At 47.8% G+C, this 26735-nt stretch overlaps 2 protein-coding genes across 3 annotated transcripts; both read left to right on the forward strand.

The window, feature by feature from the left end:
• Positions 1-329: 329 nt before the first annotated feature.
• Positions 330-4434, forward strand: uchl1 (ubiquitin carboxyl-terminal esterase L1 (ubiquitin thiolesterase)). The gene is made up of 9 exons (XM_047044892.1): positions 330-450; positions 577-588; positions 1167-1295; positions 1646-1787; positions 2518-2603; positions 2921-2968; positions 3092-3161; positions 3237-3295; positions 3442-4434. Exons 1-9 carry the CDS (start codon positions 331-333, stop codon positions 3523-3525), a joined length of 750 nt encoding a protein of 249 aa, XP_046900848.1. The 5' UTR covers position 330; the 3' UTR covers positions 3526-4434.
• Positions 4435-5388: 954 nt separating this feature from the next.
• Positions 5389-26370, forward strand: LOC124484139 (LIM and calponin homology domains-containing protein 1-like). Of its 2 annotated transcripts, XM_047044890.1 has the most exons (28): positions 5389-5825; positions 9656-9726; positions 9892-9961; positions 10151-10257; positions 10373-10403; positions 10899-11009; positions 11750-11874; positions 12132-12202; positions 12814-13003; positions 13243-13506; positions 14019-14345; positions 14563-14832; positions 15698-15955; positions 16559-16844; positions 19688-19705; positions 19793-19950; positions 20118-21096; positions 21223-21534; positions 21642-21750; positions 21893-21918; positions 22195-22308; positions 22520-22612; positions 22717-22978; positions 23069-23162; positions 23432-23500; positions 23770-23878; positions 24251-24350; positions 24722-26370. In XM_047044890.1, the coding sequence occupies exons 1-28, from the start codon at positions 5694-5696 to the stop codon at positions 24745-24747; spliced, it is 4782 nt and encodes a 1593-aa protein (XP_046900846.1). In that variant the 5' UTR covers positions 5389-5693; the 3' UTR covers positions 24748-26370. The 2 variants fall into 2 exon arrangements, with proteins under 2 accessions (XP_046900846.1, XP_046900847.1); XM_047044891.1 differs by lacking the exons at positions 13243-13506; positions 14019-14345; positions 14563-14832; positions 15698-15955; positions 16559-16844 and adding an exon at positions 18978-19016 and having other exon boundaries at positions 5396-5825; positions 19576-19705.
• The last annotated feature ends 365 nt before the right edge of the window (positions 26371-26735 follow it).

Genomic DNA, 26735 nt, shown 5'->3' on the forward strand with positions numbered 1-26735 from the left:
ATTCAATTGCAGAAAGCATGAATGAATTAAATGGGAAAAATACAGTCGATTTGTGTTTTGAACTTGATTGAATATGCTGACTCTGCGCATGGCTTGGAAGCTTCCATTTCGTATTAAACCGAGACGTCTTCCTAAACAATAGAGAGTGCAGCAGACCGACCGATTTCATTGCACAGTAGTGTTTGCAAAATAGATCTTAAATTAGTATTTGAACTCAAACATTTTACGAAGTGCCACGTGCGTTATTGTATGTGTTTGTTATTCTGCATGCGCCCACCCCCGTGTATCTACAGCGAATGGAATATGACCGGTGGCATATGAACCTCGTGCATGCGCTCTTACAGACTGATTGCAAGCTTGTGGATCGTTCCGATTATTTCCGTAGACCTACAGCGAGACCCAAACTTAACTGACGCGATGGAGTGGAACCCAATGGAAATCAACCCCGAGGTAGGTAAACAACCAGGGCTCCACAGGCTCAGAATGTAATATTTTTGATAGTGCATGCCGTATATGAAGGCATTAACGGTTATTTTACTGTCTCCCTCGGTGTCCGTCTTTCTGCCTGTCTTTCAGATGCTCAACAAGGTGCGTGCGCTGAGTCATTGTGTGAAGTGACCATGATTCAAGCTGTGGTGGGTTACTTAAAACCAAATTACTAACACGGCAACGAGAAGGATGGTAGCGTAGCAGGTTGTAGCGGCCAAAACCTCGCCCCATAGTCTGATGACAAAATTATGCAATTCGGTCAACTATTTGTTGGCAATAACCGGAAGAGAGTCAGCGTAAACTGTACGTTGATGCTGTACAGTCGACCAGTGTGTCTGTCAACTGGACATGAGTATCTTCCCATGCGCCCTGCCCGGTGTCTGGCCTGAAGGGTGTGGTCTGACTGATGGAACATGCGCAGCCTTAACAAAGCAGCATCTCTTTTTTTGTATATATTTCACTTAAACAAAAGTAGTCTTGATGATTGAGCGAATCTGTTGAATAATTTGTTATTTACATATTGTTCTGAAGGCTCGAGTATAAAAAATGTCCAACAATTAACATTAATACTACTCAGAATCAAAAACATACTTAAGCCAACAGTATATCCTAGTTGCATGGCGACTTTGTGAAATAGGTTATGGAGGGAATGGTGACAGGTTTTGAATGTATTTCAGATGTTGGGTAAGCTGGGTGTGGGTGGGAGCTGGCATTTCGTGGACGTGCTGGGTCTGGAGGCCGAGCTGCTGTCGTCTGTACCGACACCCTGCTGTGCTGTGATGCTGCTCTTCCCACTTACGCAACAGGTAAGGCGGCTCGTGTGTGTTATGTGAGTTGGCTTTGGGGTGTGTGTGTGTGTGGGGCAGGGGGCATCGTCATGTGACCTTGCTGGTGATGTTTCGCAAGGAGTATGTGTCTGCCAATCAAGAAATGTTGCTTCATCACCTAGCCGGCCTTGTTCTCCAGATACATGACGTATGATCTTTAGAGTCTCTGAGGAACTGATACAAAACATTGCAGACCATGATGTTACGACACACCACTCAGTAATAGCCTGTGTGTGTGTGAATGTAGGTATAGGATGTACAGTCGGTTTACCTACTTTGGATGAAAACGCCTGGTAAGTGACTGAATCGCAATCTTGTGTGTGTTTCAGCATGAGTCTTACAGGCAGAAGCAGGCGGGGCAGGTGGGTGGAGCTTCAGAAGTGTACTTCCTGAAACAGACAGTGGTCAACTCCTGTGGCACAGTGGCCCTCCTGCACGCTGTGGGCAACAACCAGGACAAAATGGAGTTTGGTGAGTGGAAACCTCCTTCATCTGGGTCCACAGAGCCAAAATGGCTGTCAATGGAGGCATCAGACCATGTAACATCTGAACATTTGACTTGATGGGCATTGTATGGAGGATGCAGATGTTGCTAACTGTAATCCTGTCTTTTATAAAGTCTGCATTAGTTACAGTTGGGTCCATTGGAGAGCTCGTATGACTGGATTTTTCTCTAGGGTGTGGCAGGCTTGCCACACTGATATTGATATGGAGATGAGATTGCTGCATGAGACAAATCGAAGGGGAAATATATTGCAGTGTTTCCTTTAGGGTTTTTTTTTAGCAGGGGGGCAAGTCTGGCCAAACTAATACAATAACAGGCTTACATGAACTGACAACATAAGTTGGGCCTCTACGAATTACAGTTAACAAAGGACGCACACACGCAATCTCAACTGCGGTGTGAAGCACGTGTCCGTGCCATTCTCCGACGTGCACTCTATTAATCACTGCTGATAGATGGCCTAAAATGTTGTACAGCCCTATTTCTGATACTGTGGCGCAGGAATTTTAGCCGTGGCGGGCCGCCACGACAAAATCAACATAGAGGAAACACTGTATTGATCATGTCATTGTGTATCAGTTTGTCTGGGATGCACCTTGTTAATGAAGCCATGTTTAGTTCCAAACAAGCAGCAGGGGACCCAAGGTTTTTTTTGGGGGGGAAGCAAACTCAAAGCTGTTGTCTGCCATGTTGCAGACAGTGACTCAGCACTGAAGAAGTTTCTAGATGAGACGGCTAAGCTAAGCGCTGATGAACGGGCCAAACACATGGAGAAAAATAAGGTATCACACGTTAAACAAAATGAACTCCAATGAAAATACCTGAACAATTCCACACCAGGTGTGCATACCTAAAATTGACCAACCAAATGCATTTTGGACACCTGCACTTTTAATTCTAGCCACTAAAGGGCGCCAGACACCCATTTACCAATGTTATGAACCATGACTCAGTTACTTTTTTCCCTTTTTTTCCCCACAGATAGCTGTGAAAGCTTGCTGTTACTGATATGTCAGGCATTTATATGGCATCAGTATGTCTGTAAAATGTGTTCAATATGGTTTGAGAGCATGCATGTAATTGGATCTTTTTCTGTCAGGCGATCAAAGAGGCACATGAGGAAGTTGCAGCACAAGGCCAGTGCAGGGTAAGATCCCCCCTCACACACACACACACACACACACACACACACACACACACACACACACACCTAAACACTCCCTCTCTTTCAAACTAACATAGCTTCTCCCTCTGTCTCTCTGTCTTTCAGGTGGAAGCAGACAATGTGAACTTCCATTTCATCACCTTTGTTAATGTGGACGGACAACTTCATGAGCTGGGTGTGTATTTGTGTGTGTACAGTACACGTGTGTTTTGATTCCACCAGTGTCTAACGTGGTCATTTTGTGGTTAAGATGGACGCGTGGATGGACCGGTAAAGCATGGAGCCACTAAAGATGACTCCTTCATCATGGTACTGTCAATCACAAATGATTACACTGCTACCTCCGTTGTCTGACCGGAGCGGTAGCTCTTCTATGTGCTCACATGTCGCTAAGCTCATGGTGATGTCCGTGCAGTTGGAAGTTTCAGGTGTTTTTTTTTTCTCGCTCTCTCTAGGATGCAGCGACGGTGTGTCGTGGTTTCATGAAGCGAGAGGAGGGAGAGCTCCGTTTCTCTGCTGTGGCTCTATGTCACGCCTAGAGCCCCCCCTTTTACAGCCAGGATTCCCCCCCCAAAACCATGTAGAGCACACACACACGCGCACCATACAACTGGAACACACAATACCAGAATGCACACGGGCACGCACTTCAATTTGCAGACACTGCACGAAAAAGCACACTTCTACTGTAACAGTACCCTAGACAGTGCACCCACCAACTCTCTCTCTCTCACACACACACACTATCTGAACGTACAGCTGCACATAGATACTATTCAAGCTTGGCCAAGCCTTTTGTGTGATGTCACTTTGCTATCACAATACTGCTGTCTTTTTCATACTCTTGAGCTCCTCAAATGCCAGATTCAGTCACTGCCTGTCTGTGTGATATTGTGTGTGAATGTGTGTTGGGCTGTCTCTGAGACTGGAGATAGGCTGATATACAAGTGCCTTCAATGGCAACGGAATGAAAGATTAAATTAAAAAGGAGAGGGAGGAAGTGAGGGAGTGAACCGAGGGTGGGAGGGAATGAGAGAGGAGGAGTATAGGATGGTATGCAGGGAACAGAGGTGGGCCCTTGTCTGTGTAGAATCCAACCTTTTTCTGCAAAGGCCACAGTCAGCCTCTGACGGGACGTTTGTCGAAAATAGCCCTTTTGTCTGCAGAGAATCTTTTTTTCTCAGTTGGGAAAATGGCTAGTTTTGGAAAAGGTTTTTGACCTTTGTAAAACCCATTTGCTCTCCCTTCTGATGTCTGTTAGGACAAAGCTGTGTTCAGTTGGGACTTTGAAGGGGTTAGGCTGTGTCCAGATGTCAACTGCGTGTGACTGACGTACAACGTACTGTGTTCCAATACTTTGCCTTTCTGCAGCTTCCTGATGTTGCTGTTGTAGTCCTGTTGGCCATGCTGTCTGTTCTCAATAAAAAAAAAAGGAATCTTAAACATAACGCATGCCTTTTTCGTGTGTATGTGTGAGAGAGTGACTGAAGAACAGGGAAAGGAACTACTGAGACTCAAAATGGAATGCATGTTTTTTCAAATGATCTCCAGTCATAAATGGCAGCCTCTAGCTTTGTCTAAAAGAGCCATCACATATCGTTCTTGGATGGGCATGTAACCATGACAGCTGTGAGTGATCAGCATATCACAGACCTGGCCCAGATAAGAGCCAGGTAGCTGTCAATAAATGTGTTGATCCATATGAAGTGACACTGGCAGCTTGGATGTGTGGAGGCAAAGATGAGGCCTTCTGGACAGGTAGTGGTGGAGAAATACTGTCTGGCGATATACACATACTGTAACTGACCTTACATCTACATTTAGTCATTTAGCAGACGCTCTTATCCAGAGTGACTTACAATAAGTACAGGGACATTCCCCCGAGGCAAGTAGGTTGAGGTGCCTTGCCCAAGGACACAACGTCATTTGGGTCGGCCGGGGAATCGAACCAGCAACCTTCTGATTACTAGCTTGATTCCCTAACCGCTCAGCCACCTGACTGTTGGACCGTGGACACAGCCTCTCCACTGTCCTGCCCTCTTCTCCTGTCAGTCAACAAGTTCTCATTAGTAAAACGAGGAGGGAAGGATATTAATAAGAAACTTGTATTAGGTCGGCGAGAACCGGCTAAAAGGCCGTGTTCTGAATACAGTTTGGCGAGTGAGGCAGGGGGAAACAATGTGAGCGCTCGTCTTGCTGTCAGAGGGTTGTTTACCCTCCGCGTCGCTGTGGATACAGACTCGCACTGAATCTGGCTCGACCTTTCCTCCTGTCGGACAGTGAAGCAGAGGTGGCTTTACGCGCAGTGCCAGGCGCGTCACGCAGCTAAAATAACGGGCCACCTTTTGTAATAAAGCACACTCTCTCTCCCCCGTGCGAATTCTTTCCTGCGCTTTCCCGTGTCGTGGCGGGCACGCGGTAGCGGCTGTTGGGTGGCAGTCTGTCTCGGGCTGGCCGGTTTGGGTTGTTATTTTTAGCGGTTGGTTCGTATTGCGTTGTGGGAGTCGCGAGAGTTCTCTCCTCTCTCAAGCAGATCGAAGACGCACTTTGCTGCGCGCGCTCCTGCGAATTTACGGTAAACCGAAAGAAGGATAACGGATTTCGCTGAACAGCGGAACGAACGCGAACGCGGGTATTATTGCAGTCATCTGTCATAAACCTAGGACATTCAGCCACAACCAACGCTTGCTGGTCAAGGTAAACAGATATGGCTAGTCCCGTTGGGGAGCGTGAAGGTTCAAATTCCACCGGGGATGAACATGAGCCAGCACCGGCGCCGAACCATCCCGAACAGAGCCATCCCGAGCCTGCCTGTGTAGAGGCGCAGAAATGGATTGAGGTGAGTGAGTTGGACAGCTTCTCTCAAGATAAAACGTAGGCAATAGATAACATGATAGCCTACTTGGCCCCAAGTGGCCAGCATCGCCGCACGTTGTTTCGTTCACGCTGCAAGAAATGGATCGACATGGTCTATAAATAAGGTATTATATCGTCACCTGTTGGGGGACGCAATTGTCACTGCAGCCCCTGGGTGTCGGATTTCCGCGCCGCTGGACAATGCGGGACAGGGTTTCTGCTGCGTGGTGGAATGTGTGTGTTTGTAGGCCTATGTGTGTGTGAACTGCGAGTAAGTTCTATTCACACATGGTGTCCAACCATCGGATATCCTAAAGTTCCAAGGAGGTTCGAATGCTAGCCCTTCTGTCTGTTGTGTGCAGTGCAGCATGAATACCGTGGAAGGGCTTGAATGTTCTAGAACAGCAGCTACAGTGCTTGGCGCGCGTCCGTGTGCGTAGGTGCACCGTTTTTGTGTAATGCTGTTTACGACGAATATATCAGTCTATTTTCCCCTGCACCACAGAAACGCCCCCTTTCAGGCGATTGTGGCGAAGGGAATTCCGGTTGCCATGGTTATGAAACGAGGCCAGTATTCACGCACGAGATGCTACATTGAGAACGGGCGATACGATTAACTAGAATCATGTTCACTTTATATCCCCAGAGCATCCAAACTGCGCTCGCTCCAACGGGAGCTTCAAGGGGTCGCGGTCATGGTGGGGACGTTGTGGGATAATCAGTGAAGCGCTCTTATTTGACCTTGTTTTCTGTTTCGCACGTGTTAAACAGCGGCATCTCAAATCTAAAGTAGGGATTGTGTACTGAAATGCGTGCTTTCTCCCTCTTTCTCTTTCAAACACGCACACATACACAACACACAACACACACATACAGATGCTGATCTTACAAATCCACACGTTAATGCGCAGTCAGCTAACATTGATGTTCCAGTAGTGTAGTAGGTCCCCTTTACCAGCTCTCTCAGATGTGCTTGGCTTTCACAGAAAACAATCAATCACTACCCACTCTCAGCCCAGCCTTCAGCTGTTAGAGGGCACACACACACATACACATTTCTCTAGTTTTTCTGTCTTGAGAGAGACAACCCCATCCCTGTATTTTATAAATGGTCAACATCTCTCCTTTCTGTATTTTGGCTTGTCTTTTGCTCTCTGAATCTCTCTCGTCTTTATTATCTTCCTGCATTTCACACATTTTCTTTCTCCTCCTCTTGTCTCCTTACATTTTCCACTTGTTCTCCCCTCCCTCATTCTTCCTCCCTCCTTCTTGATTCTGGCTGGTTATTTCCAGGCTAGTCCAGCTGACTCTATTTTCAGTGAGTTATATATAAACGCAGTCACAGGTGGGATGATTCAGGGTTATATACCCCAAGCTCCATGCTACATCTTTAGTGTGTCTGTGTGTGTGTGTTTGTTCAGGGTTATATACCCCAAGCTCCATGCTACATCTTTAGTGTGTGTGTGTTTGTGAAAGACTGTGTAACTGCATCATTTATTTTTTAAGTTGAGGAAGTGACATCAGTGGTCTTCATGGGGGATGTATGCCTGTGTGTGTGTGTGTCTGTGTGTCCGTGTATGTATGTACGCATGCGTGTGTGTGCATGAGCATGACAGAGCATACGTGCCTACCATGTGTGTCATTTGGGTTTAACATCGCTTGAATATTCTTTGGACACGCCTAGGTAGGGTGACACTAGTCACCATTGAAACATAACACTGGTAACCTATAATGTTTCACTGTCTCTAGGGGCCAGTCCACCAATCAGTTTATATATCATTAATCACATGACCTGAACAGGAAGTACCCCACGAGGTGTGTGAATCTTTTCTCAGAGTACATGTAGTTGAGATGTAGCCTAGCATTCAGTATTCAAGTAGAGATTGACAGATGGGTGTGAGTGTGTGTGTGTGCCTGTGTGTTTGTGTGTGTGTCATGCCAGATGTCAAGTTCTCTTTGCCAGATTAACTGTGATGTCCAAAGACATCCAGCTGTTAAGTGTGTGTGTTTGTGTCTGTGTGTATATAATCCAAATCACTTCACTTTATCCTGCAAAATAGACATGCTGTTGCAAAGGTCCAAATCGAGAGAGAGAGAGAGAGAGAGAGAGAGAGAGAGAGAGAGAGAGAGAGAGAGAGAGAAGAGCTCATAGTGATGTAACTGGTGGCTGGCTGGCAGTTTTGACTGCCCAATGAAGATATTTTTAAGGTCAAAATGTGTCTCTCTCTCTTAGTCTGTGTCTCTAATGGTGGAAGGTACTCTGGCCTACGTCTGTCCCCCCCCCTCCTCTTCCCCCCAGGGTTTAAATGGTAGCTGCTGCTGCCATTCTCTCAGACTGAGCAGAATGATCCACTGAAGCGGGGCTAGGGGGGGGCTATGTTCAGACGGTCAAATTACTGGCGACTGTCACTTAAATACCCTCAAGGCCTGTGGTTGTTTCTTTATGTAACTCGTTGGAATGCTCACTCATGCACACACACACACACAACTTTTTACAGGTCCTCACTCGAGACCTGGCTCATCGAGATCTGGCGCTGTCTCTCATCCTACACTGGATTCTAAATCCACCAATGTGTGTGTGTGTGTTGTGTGTGTGTAGTGTACTATTTTGCAACTTTTGGATTGGAGAAACAGCTTCCACTCCACATCTTTCTTTTCTCTGTTTCTCTCTCTCTCCCACACACACAAGCTTTACAGATTGTAGACTGCTGCTCTTGTGCTGCATTCTCAGCAGTAAATTATGTATGGCCATGCAGTAAATGTTTCAGAGGGTCTGTAGTCTCACCCTGAGAAACATGCTTGGTGCCAGGTGTGTGAGTGTGTGTGAGTAGGGATAGATACTAAACGAGTGAAATGAAATTTGATAGTTGGCCTGTGTTCTCTGTCATAACATCATTATCATTAAATTCATGTTCAGTGTCAGATGCCTCACAGTTTGCAGTGTGTGAATTCATGTGTCTGGATTTACATTTACATTTAATTTACATTTAGTCATTTAGCAGACTCTCTTATCCAGAGCGATTTACAGTAAGTACAGGGACATTCCCCCCTGGTTGGGTTAGTGGTGTGTGTGTATGTGAGAGAGATAGCGATATGTGTGTGTGTCTGTGAAAGAGATAGCGATATGTGTGTGTGTATGTGAGAGAGATAGCGATATGTGTGTGTGTCTGCATTCAGAAAGCAAAGAACGAACATCTGGGAATAATCTTGGTTAATCTGGATTAAATGTCCAGGAAGGACAATAATCAAATCTCACGTCCTTTCCGTTCCTGACCATTGATGACACTGTGTGCATGATTCAGTGTCTGGGTTGGGTGAGTTTTCTCATCCATAGATTTAGCAGTATCTTACTGCCTTCCTAATCACTGCCATCTCCTTTATATCATTCAGATTGTTAATTTGTAAGGGCAAAAGACATGGTTTACATTTTTTTGATATTATTGTTTTAGTATTAGTATTTCTTATAGACAAACATGGTTGTATTTTTGGGGCATGTTGTTAACGTATTTAGAAACATACTTGTGGAGGGAGAAATCTACAGCTGTACTTGTTTCCTGTACTGTTTACATGCCCTCACAGACGTCGTTGAATTCTAACAATCTGCATTTGTGTTTGTGCTCAGAAAATTGTGGGTTGAGATTAGAGATTAGGGGGCATGAGATGTTGGTGTGGGTAATTTACCTGTGTAGTATTTTGTTGAATTGTTTGAATTGATTCCTCCATCTACTCCCTCCTGCCCTTTCTCTTCATTATCCCAGTGATGCTGGATGAAATAATTGAGTCCGAAGTTTGTTGTTTCCATTTTATCCCCAGGCGGTGACTGGGCGTAGTTTTGGAGACAAAGATTTTCGCGGCGGACTGGAAAATGGGATCTTGCTGTGCGAGTGAGTCCCACACATCACTTCCGGTTCAATCACTGAAGAAAACAGACCATTCATATGAACCAATTTGTAGATTTCTCATTGTTAACTGATTGCCTGACCGCTATCCTTTCTGTGACTCACTGAGTCAGTGAGTATGACTCCTCTCTTTGACTCCTGTCCATCCAGGCTACTGAGTTCTATCAAACCAGGACTGGTCAAGAAGATCAACAGACTTCCCACACCTATTGCAGGACTAGTGAGTACCAATACTAAAATAGTACTTTTACAATGCTATATTGTACTACTTCACGAGCAATTTCACTGCAAAACCACAACAGCAATGCTAAAATACTTTTCAGACCTTATCATGATTGACCACACTTAAGACCTGGATGACATAACCACTGGACTCCCCTCTACCCCTCTCTCTCCTTTCCTCCCCCAGGACAACCTGTCTGTGTTCCTGAAGGGCTGTGAGGAGCTGGGCCTGAAAGGCTCTCAGCTGTTTGACCCTGGAGACCTGCAGGACACCTCCATACGTGCCAACTTGAAGTAAGATGTGTGTGTGGGTGTGGGTGTGTGTGTGTGTGTGCCTGGTGGTCTTGAGTTGTTTCGACATGAAAGTGATATGGACACTCTTGCCATCTTGGCATCTTGTTCTCTACAGGGACTCAGAATGCAACAGAAAACTGAAGAATGTAAGTGTTTTTGTGTCCTGCTTTGCTCTCTCTCTCTCTCTCTTCTCTCTATCTCTCTCTCTCTCTCTCTCTCTCTCTCTCTCTCCTCTCTCTCTCTCTCTCTCTCTCTCTCTCTCTCTCTCTCTCTCTCTCTCTGTCCGAACAACAAATAATCCAACAAGGAATGCACATACTGTAGTGTAGAACTGTGTTGGTTGCAGGGATTCTTGTGGCCACTGTGGTCACTGTTTTTGTCCCTCCTTTCTCTCTCTCCCTCCTCTTTCTCTCTCTCTCTCTCTCTCTCTCTCTCTCTCTCTCTCCTCTCTCTCTCTCTCTCTCTCTCTCTCTCTCTCTCACTCTCCCTCCTTCTCTCTCTCTCTCCTCTCTCTCTCTCTCTCTCTCCTCTTCTCTCTCTCTCTCTCTCTCTCTCCTCTCTCTCTCTCTCTCTCTCTCTCCCCTCCCTCCCTCCCTCCCCTCCCTCCCTCCCTCCCTCCCTCCCTCCCCTCCATCCACCAGGTGTTGATTACAGTGTTCTGGCTGGGCAAGGCAGCTAGTGGCAATGCCACTTACAACGGACCCACGCTGAACCTAAAGGAGTTTGAGGGACTGCTTTCACACATGAGGACGGTAGGTGGACACACATATGTGACAATGTACAAACAGTGTACAGACAGACACACAAACACACACACACACACACACACACATAGAGACACAGACGGTCATGGAGAGGTGGGCTTAGACAGCTTCCTCTCTTTGTTTGTGGCTGGGATGGGGGTGGGGTTGGGGGTGGGGGGGCAGGAAAGATCTCAGATACTAAGGGATGGGAGAACCTAAACCACACACACTCATACACATCTCAGCTTTCACAACAGGAACTGTCTGCTTGTGTATTTGTGTCGTCGTTTTGGACTCGGAGACCACAGAGAAAGGAAAATAGAGACCTACAGGGAAATAGGGGATAGAGAGAATCAAGCTGGGACTTTAACATCTAGATATTGTTTGGATTTGCTGTAGCCATTTTTCCTACATCTTTCTATCCTGGAGACTCATGAACGCACAGCAGGTATCTCTCACTCATTCTTGTAATAGAGTTAACTTAACTCATTCCCTAATGACCTTTCCCTGGTTATCCAAATTACATTGTTTAAGGAACTTTCTCACTCTCAATTCAGACATCTATAGTTCTTAGTTCAAAGTGTTTGACTGTTTTTATTGTTCATGGAAACATTTTCTCTTTTTTCTGTGCTGTTGTGTGTGTGTGCATGTGTGCGTATGTTTGTGCCTGTATGTATGTGTGCATGTATGTGCGTGTGTACGTGTCTGCTGTGTGTGTGTGTGTGTATGTTTGTGTGCGTGTGTTCCAGGAGTGTGAGGACGCAGGAGACTGCACCAGACGCAGTGTTAGGGACAGTGGCTATGACTGCTGGGACTCGGAGAGGAGTGACTCTCTCTCTCCTCCCCGCCACGCCCGTGATGACTCTCTGGACAGGTGAGACCCACACACACACCCACACGCATGCACACACACACTGACACAAACACACCCACACGCATGCACACACACACTGACACAAACACACACACACCCACACGCATGCACACACACACTGACACAAACACACACACACTTTGACCGTAAAAACACAGAGCCACTGATACAGATACAATAAATCATTACAGTTACATGAACACAAATTATAAAACGGAAGCAAATGTAATATTAATTTCATAATTCTTGATTGACAGCTTGGATTCTTTTGGCTCACGTTCCCAACACAGCCCTTCTCCTGATGTTGCACATCGTGGCAACAGTGATGGTGAGTGAACAGTTTCTCTGTGAACTTAGATGCATGCCATGTATAAAGACCCTGTGTGCTTTATCAAATCCAGTCAGACAGTGTGGAGTGTGAAGGACAGTGGGAACTTATGATGTCTGATGTCATGGCTGGCCAACTATCTGTTATAGACAACAGCTGTGTGTGGGTGTGTGTGTGTGACTGGCAACGGTTGCAGCTGTCCGAGTAACGGTCCCTAAAGATATTGGGCTCTGAAACTTAGTGTGAGAGCATTTCAGTACTGTTCAGATCAACATCCTGAGTCTACATGTGTGTGTGTGTGTCTGTGTGGTCGGGGAAAGAAGAGGCCAAAGGCATCCTGTTTGTGTGTTAATGACTTGTGAGTAGGATGCAGCTTTGTGTCAGGACCAAAGGACATGCTAACATTCCCTGAAAACAACCAGGAAGCATGTTAACTATAAAGTTATTGAAGATTTGGATTGGAATAGAATTTGTTTTCTGTCTCTCCTTTCTCCAACTCTATCTCGTGCCATCTCTTATTTCTCTGTCTCTGCTTATCCCCTCACCCCTCCCCTCTCCACCCCCCCCCCCCCCCCCCCCCCTCCCCTTTCCCTCCTCCTCCTTGACCTCAGGTGACTCGGAAGTTGACAACAGGAAGCCGGACGTGCGAAGAGACGACATGTTGGCGCGGCGCACGGCCGGCGGCAGCGAATCACGCAGCTCCGTCCCCTTCAACCAGTTCCTGCCCAACCGGGCCAACGCCACCGCCTACGTCCCCACGCCACGGCGTAAGGTGCATGCCGAGGACGGAGAGCAGAGGAGGTAGGGACCACACCCCCCACTGCCCCTCCCCCCACATACACACACTCAAGAACAGACTCATAACCAGTCAGTGCCTAGTTTGTCAGACCAGACTAGGCACCATTAATGATTTATCCTACAAACTACAACCCTTTCCCATAAACCAATATTCACTTACAAATGACCGATATCCAATTTCCATCTCTGACTTCTGACGTTGCGTTCCCCCCTACGACCCCGTGACCTCGCCCCTCCCCTAGCCGCCCTGACCCAATTGTAGAGGGTGGTCAGGGGTTAGGGGTGGGGCGATTTAAGAGACCGGCTGGACCTCGCACCAAAACCCTCAAGACTGTCACCTGGGCTCCAGAGAATGGAGTAGACCAGGGGGCGGGGTCACATGAGGAGGAGGGGCATACACAGGAAGAGAAGGGGCGGAACCAGGAAGCAGGGGGGAAGCAGCGGCGCCTGCAGATGCTTGAGAAGGCGGGGATAAAGGTCCTGCCAGCTGCCGTCCGCTATTCAAGGTCAGGGCCAGCGGAGAACTTTTGGCATCACTTCGCTGCCGTACACGCGATTTAACGAGCTGCATTCGGGTGTTTCAGAAGTGATGTTGTGCTGTGTTGGTTTCTGACTAACAGGCATGATTGCTATTCGGTGGGCGCAATGCCTTTTTTGCAGACTGTGGCTTCTGATTGGTTAACTGGTCTTGGTGTTTTCTTTTTTATTGGTTGCTGGATATTTGGAGATAGATACTGCTTTGGAGGTAGCTCGTTTGGAATGACATGCTGTGTGCTGTTTATCGAGGCAAAGAGTCTCTAATACCATAGATGAGCTCTAAATGTGAAGCAGCCTATTACTGGAGGCTACAGATGGCTTCGGTTCTCCAGTAGTGTGTGTGCGTGTTCAGACTTACAGGTGTGTGTGTGCTTGTGTTTGGCCGCTAACCGCACCATTGGCAACCACTGCCTACACTCCCGAAAGAGCACGGCACCATGGAAACATTGACTCCTGTGTTACCATGCCAACCCGTCTCCAGCATCCCTAAACCGCCTGCCTTGGAGGAACAGGAAGTGAGGTCACCGTCGCCCAGCATCATCCTCCGTTGCGACAACGAGTTCCTTACAAACCACAAGGCGGACTGGGACTCCCCGTCTGACGGCGAGGGGGAGGGGGCGGGAGGAGCGGGGAGGAAGGTTCCGGATGTGCAAAGGGACGACCTGGCCTCGCGCCGCGCCCCGCGGACCGCCACAGCTCCCAGGGTGCACCAGTTTGTCCCCCCGCCTGCGTGCAGCAGGAAGGATCGGGAGCGCTGGGAAGACATCCGCCGGGCGTCCCAGCAGGCCCTGCAGGAACGGGAGATCAGGTTAGGAGTGTGCAGGTGCATGTCTGTTTATGGGTGTGTGTTTTCACATTTAATCCTTTCATTCCTCCTTTTTCCTTTGATGTTCACCTTCTCTCCTGTTGTCTTTCTCTCCGGGTGGTATGCTGATGCGCGTCCTTGGGTTTTGGGGTGTGTGTTGCGTGTGCGTCGATGTTTGTGTTGGGCGTGTTTGCTCCGTACCGACTCTGTGATTGGACAGTGACAGGGAGGCAGTGCCTGACATCATCACGCGCAGAGACAACCCGTTCCTCAACTCCGCCCCTCGGCGCGAGGAGGAAGAAAACGAAGAGGGCGAGGGAGAGGGGGGACATGTTAAGGCGATACCCAATAAGCATAAGGATGATCTGGCCCGTAGGCGGGCCCAAAATAGGGCACGCCCACACAGGGACGGACCAATGAGCTTTGTTCCCGCCCCCATGACCCAGTCCGATCTGGAGAAGTGGGAGAGACTGAGAATGGCTGAACCCAGGTGCTTGTCACGTACACACACACACAAGTCCAGTCACTCAGAGTGATGTGTATCTTGCATTGCTGTTGTATGTGTCTCTGCAAGAGTGTATATTCTATCGCTTTCACACCAAGAACTTTGTATTCTCATTCCTGTGGTCTAGTTTGAGCCTGAGGAAGTTGGGTGAATCTGGCGTTTAGCATCTTCTATTGCTTTCTCTCTTTCTCTCTTTCTCTCTTTCTCTCTTTCTCTCTTTCTCTCTTTCTCTCTCCCTTTCTCCCTTTCTCTTTTTCTCTCTTTCTCTCTACTTACCCCTCTTTCTTACTAATGGGCCTTTGTGTAATGAAGGGAACTGGTGCTGAAGTGAGCTGTGTGTTTGAGTATGTGTGTGTGCGTGTGTGTGTGTGTTTGAGTGTGTGTGTGGCCTGTGTTGGCTCTGAACTTTGGGTCGGCTTTGTTTGTCCACTCTGCTCTGATGTCATTGGTCATAGGAGAGCTTTTACCATGGCAGCAGTTACCAAGGAAACGCTAAGCTACCTGTCTTCAAGAGAGACGGTGTATTCATTTGCGTGTGCATGTGTGCGAGTGTGTGCGCTTGCATTCCTTTGTTAAGATGACATCGCTCCTACATTTCTCTCCTCCTTTCTCTCCATACTTCCTTCTATCCATCTATCCTCCTCCATTCTTCCTCTCCATCAAGCTTTCCACGCTGTGTGTATTCATTATCTCCTTCTGCTCATCATTACAGTTGACTCACTCTTGTCTTGTTTCCAAACAAATATTTTCCTCCTTTTCCTTTTTTTATGTCCTCTTTCTTTCTCCTCTTTGTATGTGTCTGGTGTGTATGCGTGCGTGTGTGTGTGTGTGGGTGCCTGCATGCGTGCAGTGAGCCGAGCCCCGCCCCTTTGTGTAAGGCGTGTCTGGAGAAAGGTTCTGGAAGCCCGGTCACTGCCACAGCGACGGCGGGGCAGGCTCGTAGTAAGGTTGTGACCTTTGGGGGTGTGACGGAGCTGCAGCAGCCAATAAGCACTGTCCCTTCAGGGCAGGGGGAGGAGTCTGAGTTGCTAAAGCGAATGCTGGCCAAAGCTACGGTGGCCATGCCCACCATTGGTATGGGCTCCCCGCTTACGGAGCGGGCACACAGGTATGGCCCAGGACTGAACCGGGACGCCAGGTTAGCTCCAGGTAGCTGTAGAACAGGACCATACTGGGCTATATTTAGCTTGACTAGGCTAAATATGTGATTGTCAAACTTAGACATGTCTCACTGTTTTCAACCTTGCCTTTGTGTGCTCTGGCAGGGATCAAACCTGAGGGGTTGTTTGGTACTTTGGTACTTTTTACAATTTTTGTAAAGATGTTTTACACCTGGCTTGTTGCGTACGATTATGTGTGATTAAAGTGTGATGTACTAAAAAATGCACACACACACACTCTCTCTCTCTCTCTCTCTCTCTCTCTCTCTCTCTCTCTCTCTCTCACACTTACACTCACACACTCACAGGCACACTCACTCACTCACACATTGTCTCACATGATCACTTACTCACTCAAACAAGGCACTCAATGAATGGAACATTCCTTGCCTGACAGCTTTCTGCATGGGACTGCCTGCGTAAATGTGTGCGTCTGCACTCTGCACCTGTGTGTGTGCGTCTGCACCTGTGTGTGTGAAGACCCGGGAGTGTTGCTGTCTCATTGTCATGGTTACTCTCTCTTCTCCCACTTGTGGTGGATGACATCACAGCCGGTTGGGTGGAGCTGACCCTGCCCCGGCCCCTCCCCCCAGCGCCTGCCCTCCACCCAGAGTCGCAGAAGCCCCTCCCCCCAGCACCTGCCCTCCACCCAGAGTCGCAGAAGCCCCTCCCCCCAGCACCTGCCCTCCACCCAGAGTCGCAGAAGCCCCTCCCACTCCGGCAGCTATGGAAGCTCGCCTGGCTCAGTACGGGAGAAGGATGGATGAAGAGGAGGAGGAAGAGGAGGATGATGAAGAAGAAGAGAGGGTCCCAGATGTCCACAAGGACGACATGATGGCAAGGAGGACTGGGGCGTTCCATAAGTCCGGCGTTGCCAAAGCAACCTTTAATCGCTTCTTGCCTCTGCCTGCTTCCAAACGCTCCACTCAGGAAGTGGTCACGGATGCCTGTCCCCGGAACAGGAAGGAAGTCCATGAGGAGAAGAACAGGAAGCAGAAGGAGAGGTGGGCGGAGTTTTAGTGTGCCAGCTGTCAGGAGAGGTTTCTCACATGCACGTGCAGTTGACCCTAAATTTGAGTTGAGGTCACTAACAACATTGGGTGTGTGTGTGTCCATACATGTTTGTGTTGGTGGTATTTGTAGACTCCCTCCTACTGTTGCTGTCTCTGAGGACAGCCTGCATGGGGTTTGCTTGGTCGATCTTAGCTTCTGTTACATTGTGTCAATGTGCCTGTGTATCCTGGAGGGTATTCTAAAGCTACAGGTTTTTCTTCAGAGCCCAACCACGACAACATCAAGCTAATGTCCCCATGGACACACCTCAACCACCTGTCGACACGGCAACAGTCGTCAGGGCTACCGCTCAGTGCGAGTGGGACGATGATGAGAATGAGGAGGATGAGTATGATGAAGATGGGCCAGTTCCAGACCTGGAGAAGGATGACATGATGGCTCGGAGGACCAGAGCGAACCAAAAGTCTGTGAAGGGGGGGGCTGGCCAGTCATTTAACCTCTTTCTGCCTGTACCTGGATCAGTCAAACACAAACAATCCCCCGCGTCTGGTCAAAACTACCTCTCCCACAAACGTAACCCCACAGACAAGGCCTCCAAGGACAGGTAGAGGTTTCTGGCATGTGTGTGCCGTGGTCGTCAGGTGTATGTTGACTGGACTATTGTAGGAGTTTTGCTTTGTGTGTGTACTGTCGGCAAAGCTGGTTTATTTCTGAATGGATGTGAGTTGGAGGAGTTTGAAAACTAATTCATAGTTGTGATTAAGACGTGCAAATGTGGTTCTGGCTTGTCACTATTCATCTTGTCAGTTAGACAGACTAACAGACTGTGGTCTTTGTTTATTTGTTGGTCTGGTTTCAAAAGAACTCTTGGAATGATTGTATTTATTTCTGCATTGGATTGCATGATCTAGTTTGGTTCTGGTTGATCTGGACTGGCTTGCTCTGGTCCCAGTCTGGTTTAGTTTAACCTTGCTTCATTTGTTTGGCCTGGTTTGGTCTGGTCTGGTCGGTGCCTAACTTCCTAGTTTGACCCCGCCCCTCATTTACATCCTTGACTCACTCTCTCAGCAGCATTGTTTCTGGGGCAACGGCACCTCAACAAGCCCCGCCCTCCAAAGCCCTATTGAGGAAGGGTCCCTGGCAGGGGGAGAGGGAGATGGAAGGGGGAGTCCAGAGGGAGGAACCAGGGAGAGAAGAGACCCTCCCCAGAACCGCTGTCTCAGGTCCCCCAAAGCCCTCTGTCCCCCTCTCCCCCCCGGCCCCCACCCTCACTCCTCCTCCCACTCCTCCCCCTGCCCAGATCAGCTGTGGGCTGACAGAGGGAGATGGGGAGAGGGGTAAGGAGAGGAGTCAGGACAGGGGGAGGGATGGGGGAGACCTCCCATGGAGAAGACCCTCCTGGCTGGAGGATGATGACCTACCCCCCATGATGTGAGAGACTTCACAAAGCCCCCCCCCACACACACACACACACACAAACTTTCAAAACATGAAGAGTTCTTTCAACTGAAATCATATATATTTGTTTTATCATGTGAAGTCAGCTTCCGTCCATGTCTGTATGTCATGGTTGTTCACCCATACCTGCCAGTCCCCTTCCTCTCCTTCTCTCTTCCTCACAGATCTGACAAGCAGGTGGATCGGTTCAAAACTAGGCCCCCACTATTGTACTATGACTTATCCAGTCTGTCAGATCTGCAAGGCAGCATGAATGACAGAAGAAGGGAGGGAGATACTGTAAATGTTAACCTGCCTTGACTGGACTTGATATGGTCCCCCAATACAGGAAACATACAAGAAGTTGTTGTGCTACACTACGTGTATTACAATGAAATCCTTCCTTCTGATCTGTTGAAACCCAAACACCACTGTCCCAAACCACCACTGACACCACTGTCCTCAACATTCATCCTCCCCTCTCTTGTTCTCTCATTCCTTTGTGTGTATCGATTACAGGATGAGTCGGCGAGTTGCTCATGTGACTGAGGACTCAGAGTAAGTCTGTCTCTGAGTGAAAACTTCGATAGGTTGCTGTGTTGTGACACACACACGCACACACACACAACACACACTCGCTGGCCTCAATGCTTACATAAACAAACAATCAGACACACACATACAAAACAGATGCATGCTTGACATGTGCACTGGAGGACTACCAAACACCTGCATGCTGACTGATCGCTCTCACCTATTGTTTTGCCTCGTTTCGCCTCGTGGTCTGCTCCAATGCTGACGCTAACTTCTTATGCATTTATCTATTCACAGCTAACCGCTACAACGGCCTGCTTGGTTACAAACTAACCTTGTTTACAGTTTTTTTGCATGCACAGCTCTTTTTATTCAGACTTCTTCCCTCATATATTGTCTTTGTAATTTATCTAATTAATCTGAATCAAACTTTAATGAATTTGGGTAAGTTGAGTCAATTGTTTTGATTGTAAATGGAGGGGGGTCTGGAGAAAAGACAGAGAAACAGAATTGTGCAAGTGCATGCTGGTTTGGTCATGAGGCAGCCTATGTTGACACTTCCTGTTTCCTGTGTCCTCTTTAGGAGCATGAGCATGAGTGACATGCGCAGCGAGGAGGAGGCAGAGCACGTTCAGCCTCTGGGCCTGTCGCGATACGAGCGCATGCAGGAGCAGTACAATCACAATCTCGAAGAGGAGGACCACTGGCGAGATGTAAGACAGAGACACATAAGAGAGTCACGTGGTTGCACGTCGATTGACCCTGGTCCTGACTCTTGAACTATGACCCCTCTCAAACAGGACCTGGCTCGCTGGAAAAACCGCAGGCGGAGCGCCTCACAGGAGCTGATCAGGAAGGAGGAGGAGAGGAAGAGGATGGAGAAGAGGATGAAGGAGGAGGGCATGGACGCCCACAAGAGGAAGAGCATCAAGACCTACCGGGAGATCGTAGAGGAGAAGTACGGAGTGAAGAGGGAGAGCAAGACAGAGAGAGAATGTGTCATGCCGCTCATCAGATAGATACTAAGTCCTGTTTCTTGGTTATTCCTTCAATTGTTTTTTGAAACCTGTCCTCACAGTCATCACTATCTCTCTGTCTCTCTCTTTCCTTATCTGCATTCTGCAGGGAGCGTAGGGAGGCGGAGCTATGCGAGGCATACAGGAGGGCAGAGACTCCGGAGGAAGCTGCTATGGTTCTGCAGCGCTACGCTCTGCGGTTCACCATCAGTGATGCGACACTGGACAGCCTGAAACTCCCTAGAATCGGTCCGGACTACCAACCGGACTCGACCAAACCCGACCTGAAGATCAAGCCAGCTCACACGACTGTTGACCAGGAACAGAGAGTGGCAAAAAACGGACAGGAAAACCAGTCCAAACCGGAACCAAAGCAGGAAGCAGAGAAGAACGATCCAAGAACGCAGGAATGTGTCTCAGCTGCCAGCTTACCCAGTCCCCCGGCACCCAGTGACCCCCCCACTGTCCCACACACACAAGTCCAGAACGCTGAACCTCAAACCCGGCACGCTCACACCGAGCCTCGAATGCCCGAACCAACCCCCAAGCAAGCTCACCCTGAAGTTCAACAGGCACAGCCCCAGCCTCAGCCCACTCAAGCTCACACCCAACATGCACAGCCCCAGCCTCAGCCCACACAAGCTCACACCCAACATGCACAGCCCCAGCCTCAGCCCACACAAGCTCACACCCAACATGCACAGCCCCAGCCTCAGCCCACACAAGCTCACACCCAACATGCACAGCTTCAGCCTCAGCCCACACAAGCTCACACCCAACATGCACAGCTTCAGCCTCAGCCCACACAAGCTCACACCCAACATGCACAGCTTCAGCCTCAGCCCACACAAGCTCACACCCAACACGCACAGCTTCAGCCTCAGCCCACTCAAGCTCACAGCCAACAAGCACAACCTAAACCCCCACACACAGAGCCTCAGTCACTGCAAGCTCAGCCTCCGCCCTATGGACACACCCGACTCTCTCCAGCCTCTTCCGGAACCCCACCGTCTAGACCCATGCCCCTGCTCACAGCCAAGCCCTACAGCCAACCCAAACACATTCAGACTGGACATAAAGCAGTCAAGGTGAGACCAGTGTCAACCATAACAACCTTATGGTCGCGGGACACAACTGCATGTCCTGACTTTACTTCTTTTTTCACCCTGTTGTTTTTATTCTGTCGCCTAATTGTGTGTACGTGTGCATCACAGGTGGAAGGGTTGGTTCATGTGAATGGAAAGAGTGTTGAGGAGGGCATGTCCGTGCCCCCCCTCCCCTCCTCTCCTCTTCACTCACCTGAGGGGAGCAAAGCTCCTCCCACTCAACAAGCTACAGCCAATCAGACAACAAATGAAACGTTGACTCCACAGCAACCAGAACTGGTGGCAACGACGACCTCTGGTTCATCGGCCATCAGCTCCCTGATTGGTGGAAGGAACTGCATCGTTACGACAACTATTGTGACAGAGCTCAGCCAGACATACATGGAGCCATACCCCTCTAATCTACCTAGTAACACACAGGTTTGATAAATAACAATGTTTATGGATTGAATAATTTACCAATTGTTTATTGATTGATCCATAAATACATGTAGTATTTTCTGTATTGACTATTGACTATTCACCAGATCAATGGCACCATGGGGTTGTTACTGCAGCAAGACGGGGAGCAAAAGGAAGTGTTATCTGGTTCTGCACCCTTTAGTTACCAGCAGACCTATTCACCCACAGTGACAGGTAAAACTACATTACCCAGAGTGCCTATCTGTTGGCTGTTTCACATAAGTCCCTAACATGTCCTTTTCTTCTGTCATTTATTATATTCTATTATTTAAAACGTATTTAAAAAGTATTCTCTGTGTGTGTGTTGAATCCACAGAAGGACTTGAGGAGAGCAATGTGACTGTGAGTAGCTCTGTCAGCTCTCAGTCCATCTGTGGGACTGAAGTTTCCTTTGTGCCACAACTTTACCTTTCCTTTCCAAGACTTGTCCAATAGTCGTAGAACACCTGTCCTCTCATCCTTCCTCTCCTTCTGTCCTTTCCCTGTGTGTTCTTCTCCCCTGTGTGTCTCTGTGTGTGTGTGTGTGTGTCTGAGTGTGTGTATCTCTCTGTGTGTGTGTGTGTGTGTGTGTGTGTGTGTGTGTGTGTGTGTATGTGTGTCTCTGTCGGGGCTGGGTAGATTGAGACCCCCATGTTGAACTTGGCTAAGCGTGTTAATCACTGGGTCTGGGACCCCAATGAGGAGCGCAAACGCCAGGAGAGGTGGCAGCAGGAACAAGAGCGCCTCCTACAGGTACTCAGGGAGAGTGCGTTAGCATTGTGTGTGTGTGTGTGTGTTTGTTTGTGAGCGCGGCTGTGTGTGTATGTGTTTGTGTGGATGTGTGAGCGTGGGTGTTTGCGTGTGCGTACGTGTTAGTGTGTCCGTAGTGCGTGTGTATGTAAGCATGTCTCTACGTGAGCATGGCACGTGTGTGTGTGTGTCTGTAATCTGTGTGTCGTTCCAGGAGCAGTACCAGCGAGAGCAGGGGAAGTTGAAGGAGGAGTGGGAGCGAGCGCAGAAGGAGGTGGAGGAGGAGGAAAGGAGACACAACGAAGAGGTACACACAACCTTGAATGCGTTTCGAGCACAAGGCTGTTCTTGTACGAAGAAATCCGTCGGATTAAGCGACTATATTTATACGTGCGTGTGTCTGTTTTTCAGGAGCGACAAATACTTGAAGAGACTGTGGCACCTCTTAATTTGTCCACTCTGTCAAAACAGCCCAGTCAGGTAGAAGCAATCTCGTCTGCTCAGCAGGACTCTCTGACAAAAACAAATGCTCCTACAGTACTCAGCCACAAGGTGGCGACGATCACACTGGACCTGGAGATGGAAGCAAGAGATACCCCAAAGCAAAACAACCAAAGAGTTCCAATGATGAGCGAGGATCAGCATGGGGTGTCCCAACTACGCTTTGTCCAAGGTAAGACACACACACACACTCGCATACACACACTCGCATACACACACACACACAAGCACATTAGTTACCAAACATGTTGTATCTCTGCAGATGCATCATGGGAAAATGAAAGGAAACAGGAGTTGTGGAAAACCTCATCTCTGGACCGTAACGCACAGCTAATTCAGCCCAGTACAGTTAAGAGGTGTGTGTTCCACAGGCCAACACTGTTTTCCCCAATGCAGCTACATTGGAAGTATAACATTCCCCCCACTGACACACACACATCTCTCTCTGCTTGTACTTCTCTATCAGCCAAAATGTGGAATCACACTACTTTAATTCATGATCCTATTGTATTGACTCCACGTGCGTGATCATATCCCTGTAGCATGCATCATGGAGTTGAGGGTGCTTTAGTTGTAGCAGAGGGTCAGTATGAATGTCCTGTATGGGCGTGCTGTATGTCCACAGGTCTGGTTCCCATGACAATGTAGGAACACACTCACCGTCGTCATCACCACAGCCTACCTCATCCAGCAGGTACGACACACACACACACACCCATACGGACACACACACACAAGCTATTTTTCACTCTCTTGCAACACAGTCATGCAGACAGTGATGTAATATGCTATGGACTGTCTCTGTTTTGTTGTTATTGGGGTGGATGGCTGGGAGCTGTTAAATGTAGATAAATATACAAACAACAAATGGTTATAGATCATTATTTGAATTTCCCTTACCCATATGTGTCGGTGTGTGTGTCTGTGTGTGTGTGCGTGTGGTGTGTGTTTGTGTGAGTGCAGATGTGTGAGTGGGAAGAAGCTGTGTTCTGGTTGCTCTCTGCCACTGGGGAAGGGAGCTGCCATGATCATTGACACACTGGGACTCTTCTTCCACATCCAGTGCTTTAAGGTACTCAACACACACACATACACTCACACACACACACTCACACTCTCTCACACACACACTCACTCACACACACACACACACACACTCACTCACACACACACACTCACACACTCACACACACATATACATTGGACCGTAACTGTTCATGTTAAAATGATCTCCCTCCCTCTCTCCTCACCATTCTCCCCCTTTCTCTGTCTCACCCCTGTACCTCCCCTCTCTCCCTTCCACCTCCCCCCTCTCCTCCCCCCTCGACCCTGTCCGCACCTCTCTCCCTCCCTCCCCTCTCTCCCTTCCACCTCCCCCCTCTCCTCCCCCCTCGACCCTGTCTGCACCTCTCTCCCTCCCTCCCTCCCTCCCTCTCCCTCTCAGTGTGGGGTGTGTGAAGGACAGCTGGGGACGACCAGGGCTGGGACAGACGTGAGGATACGGAATGGGGTCCTGAGCTGCCATGAGTGCTACATAACCACCTGTAAGATACACACACACACTCATACACACACACTGACACACACACACTCATACACACACACTGACACACACACTCATACACACACACTGACACACACACACCTAACTACTCTTCTTAGCTACGCCACAGCCTTCATTAATCGTACTTGTCATAAATCTTTCTACCGTGTTTATTTTGACTGCCTCAAGTTTGTGCACTCGTGTTCATAAAAACAGATTTTTAATGTTGTTTAGGCCAGTTATGTTTAGAAATGTACAGTACATGTAACTCTAATGGGACACATTGGATCCTCTCAAATGTTATTGAACTGTCCATGTGTAAAATGATTGCTTTTACTTCATGACGTCTGAATGTTTTCTGTTTCCTTTCAGCCGCAGGACATCCCACCACGCTATGATAGCCTAGGTGATGGAGCTATAGCAACATAGAATGGCTTTGATTAGACAAGTCCTGACCATCTCCATTTTGATTGGAGCATTGGACTTATTTCACAATCAGAAATGTAGTCATAAGATTATCCTGGAACATTCTGGAATACTCAACTTTCTGGAATTTTCATGTCAAATGGAAATCTACACAGCTCTGGGGACAGAAGCTGGGTGGCAACGTTGAAAACACACACACAATGCACAAACACACATGCACAAAAACACACACACATTTATTTCTGTACCAGTAGCACAGTATTTTATATGACTGCACCAACCTGACAGACCTGACTGTGGGTTTGTCCACAATGCTAAGCAATACTAAAGCACAATCAAAACTCATCTCCAGGATTATGACGAGCACACATTTTAACTCTTCATGCTACTGTCTAATGCGGATGTCTTTAGATAATCCACGAGTGTCTTTGACAAAAGTACAAAGTGAATGTACGGCTATTCATTAACCCCTATCATGCCAGCTCAGAAACCATCTCCAGTCTCTCTGCAAAGCAAACTAGTAGCTTGACCATCTTAATGCCTTAATCATCGTACTTTTAACTGTGCTTGTTTTATTGTTTGTTTGTTTGTTTACAAATATGCATGAATGTGAAACCAATATAACTTGTTGTTTTTGTGTTTTTTTGTTTTTGTTTTCTGACGGCCTTGTGGAATCGCTGACTTCTTGATAACATGTTTTATCTAACATCTTCATTCGATTCACCATCGTCATTTTGAAATGTTTAGACAGCAAACACTAGCACAACAAGGCTGGATAATTTATAATCTTTGTAATGTATTATTGTAAGAACGGGAATGCATGGAATTGTTTCTTTTAAAACACTTATTTCATGTTGTGTTTATGCGTCTTTAGATAGTATTGTAATCAAGTCAGTGCCTTAAGGAATGGGGAGCTGGCACACAAGGGGAAATCAAGAGCTACTCTCTCTCTAACATTATAAATAAGTGGTCCCCATAAATGTTAATAGATATTTTCAATTGGAAAAAAATTGACTGAGCTGGGCACTGTGTGTGTGTGTGTGTCTGTGTGAGACAGAGAGAGAGACAGAGAGAGAGACAGAGAGAGAGACAGAGACAGAGACACAGAGAGAGAGAGACAGAGACAGAGACATTGTGTGTGCAGAGTACACTAGAAGCAGAAAGGATGTATCCCTCCTCTTGTCAAAAATGTATCCACCAGCATGGCCAGATAAAGACAACCTGATGCATAGTTGCCACCTCAGCCCCTCTCGTTTATTTGATTGGTTCTCCTCTACCCTGCCTTTGCAAAAAATCAATAAGAAATGCTACTTCCTGATTATGCTCCACAACTGGTTTTACTTCGGTGTATATAAGGAGCCAATGAGAGGAGAGGTTAGATTCCCGTTACTATGAGACACTTGTTTTGACTGAATAGGGTTGTGTTGGGGGGCGCCTGCTCCAAACCATGAATCCAGGCACAGGTCGGGTTTTACAAGGGTTTTAGGAATAGATCTGTAGTTACATACTGACCACCTCCACTACATGAATTATTGAATTGGAAGGTTTCATGGCTTTTATAGCAAGTGTTTGTTTGTCAATAAAATATTTTCAACATCTCACCCATCTGTTGGCTGTGCATTCTCTGGTTTGTGTTCATTATTTAGTTTACAGATTTAATATAATGGGTATACTCAAGGCTGGACCGGGACAAAAAATCGGCCCTGGCATTTTTGGCCCACACCCACCGTGATTGGTCAGACACATTCCCTGCAGACATTCCTGTTAAAATATGCATGCATTCTATGAGTTGGTGTTCTAGTGTTAGGTTGGATGAGGGGCAGTTCTATGGGTGTATGTGAAGCCCTCTGTGACATGCTTGCGTGTAAAAAGGGCTATACAAATACATTTTGATTGGAATTGATTTGTTCTGCGTTCATGTGATAGTTTTGGAACCTTCAAGAGGGGTCTCAAGACTTAT

Source organism: Hypomesus transpacificus, chromosome 22 (assembly GCF_021917145.1).
Source record: "Hypomesus transpacificus isolate Combined female chromosome 22, fHypTra1, whole genome shotgun sequence".
Taxonomy (NCBI): Eukaryota; Metazoa; Chordata; class Actinopteri; order Osmeriformes; family Osmeridae; genus Hypomesus; species Hypomesus transpacificus.

Coding starts and splice junctions, on each gene's coding strand:
- uchl1 (XM_047044892.1), top strand. CDS start 331: ATGCGCTCTTACAGACTGATTGCAAGCTTGTGGATCGTTCCGATTATT. Junction 2,604..2,920: donor AACACATGGAGAAAAATAAG/GTATCACACGTT, acceptor TTTTTCTGTCAG/GCGATCAAAGAGGCACATGA. Junction 3,162..3,236: donor CGGACAACTTCATGAGCTGG/GTGTGTATTTGT, acceptor TTTGTGGTTAAG/ATGGACGCGTGGATGGACCG.
- LOC124484139 (XM_047044890.1), top strand. CDS start 5,694: ATGGCTAGTCCCGTTGGGGAGCGTGAAGGTTCAAATTCCACCGGGGAT. Junction 11,010..11,749: donor TGCTTTCACACATGAGGACG/GTAGGTGGACAC, acceptor CGTGTGTTCCAG/GAGTGTGAGGACGCAGGAGA. Junction 21,919..22,194: donor TTGAGGAGAGCAATGTGACT/GTGAGTAGCTCT, acceptor GGGGCTGGGTAG/ATTGAGACCCCCATGTTGAA.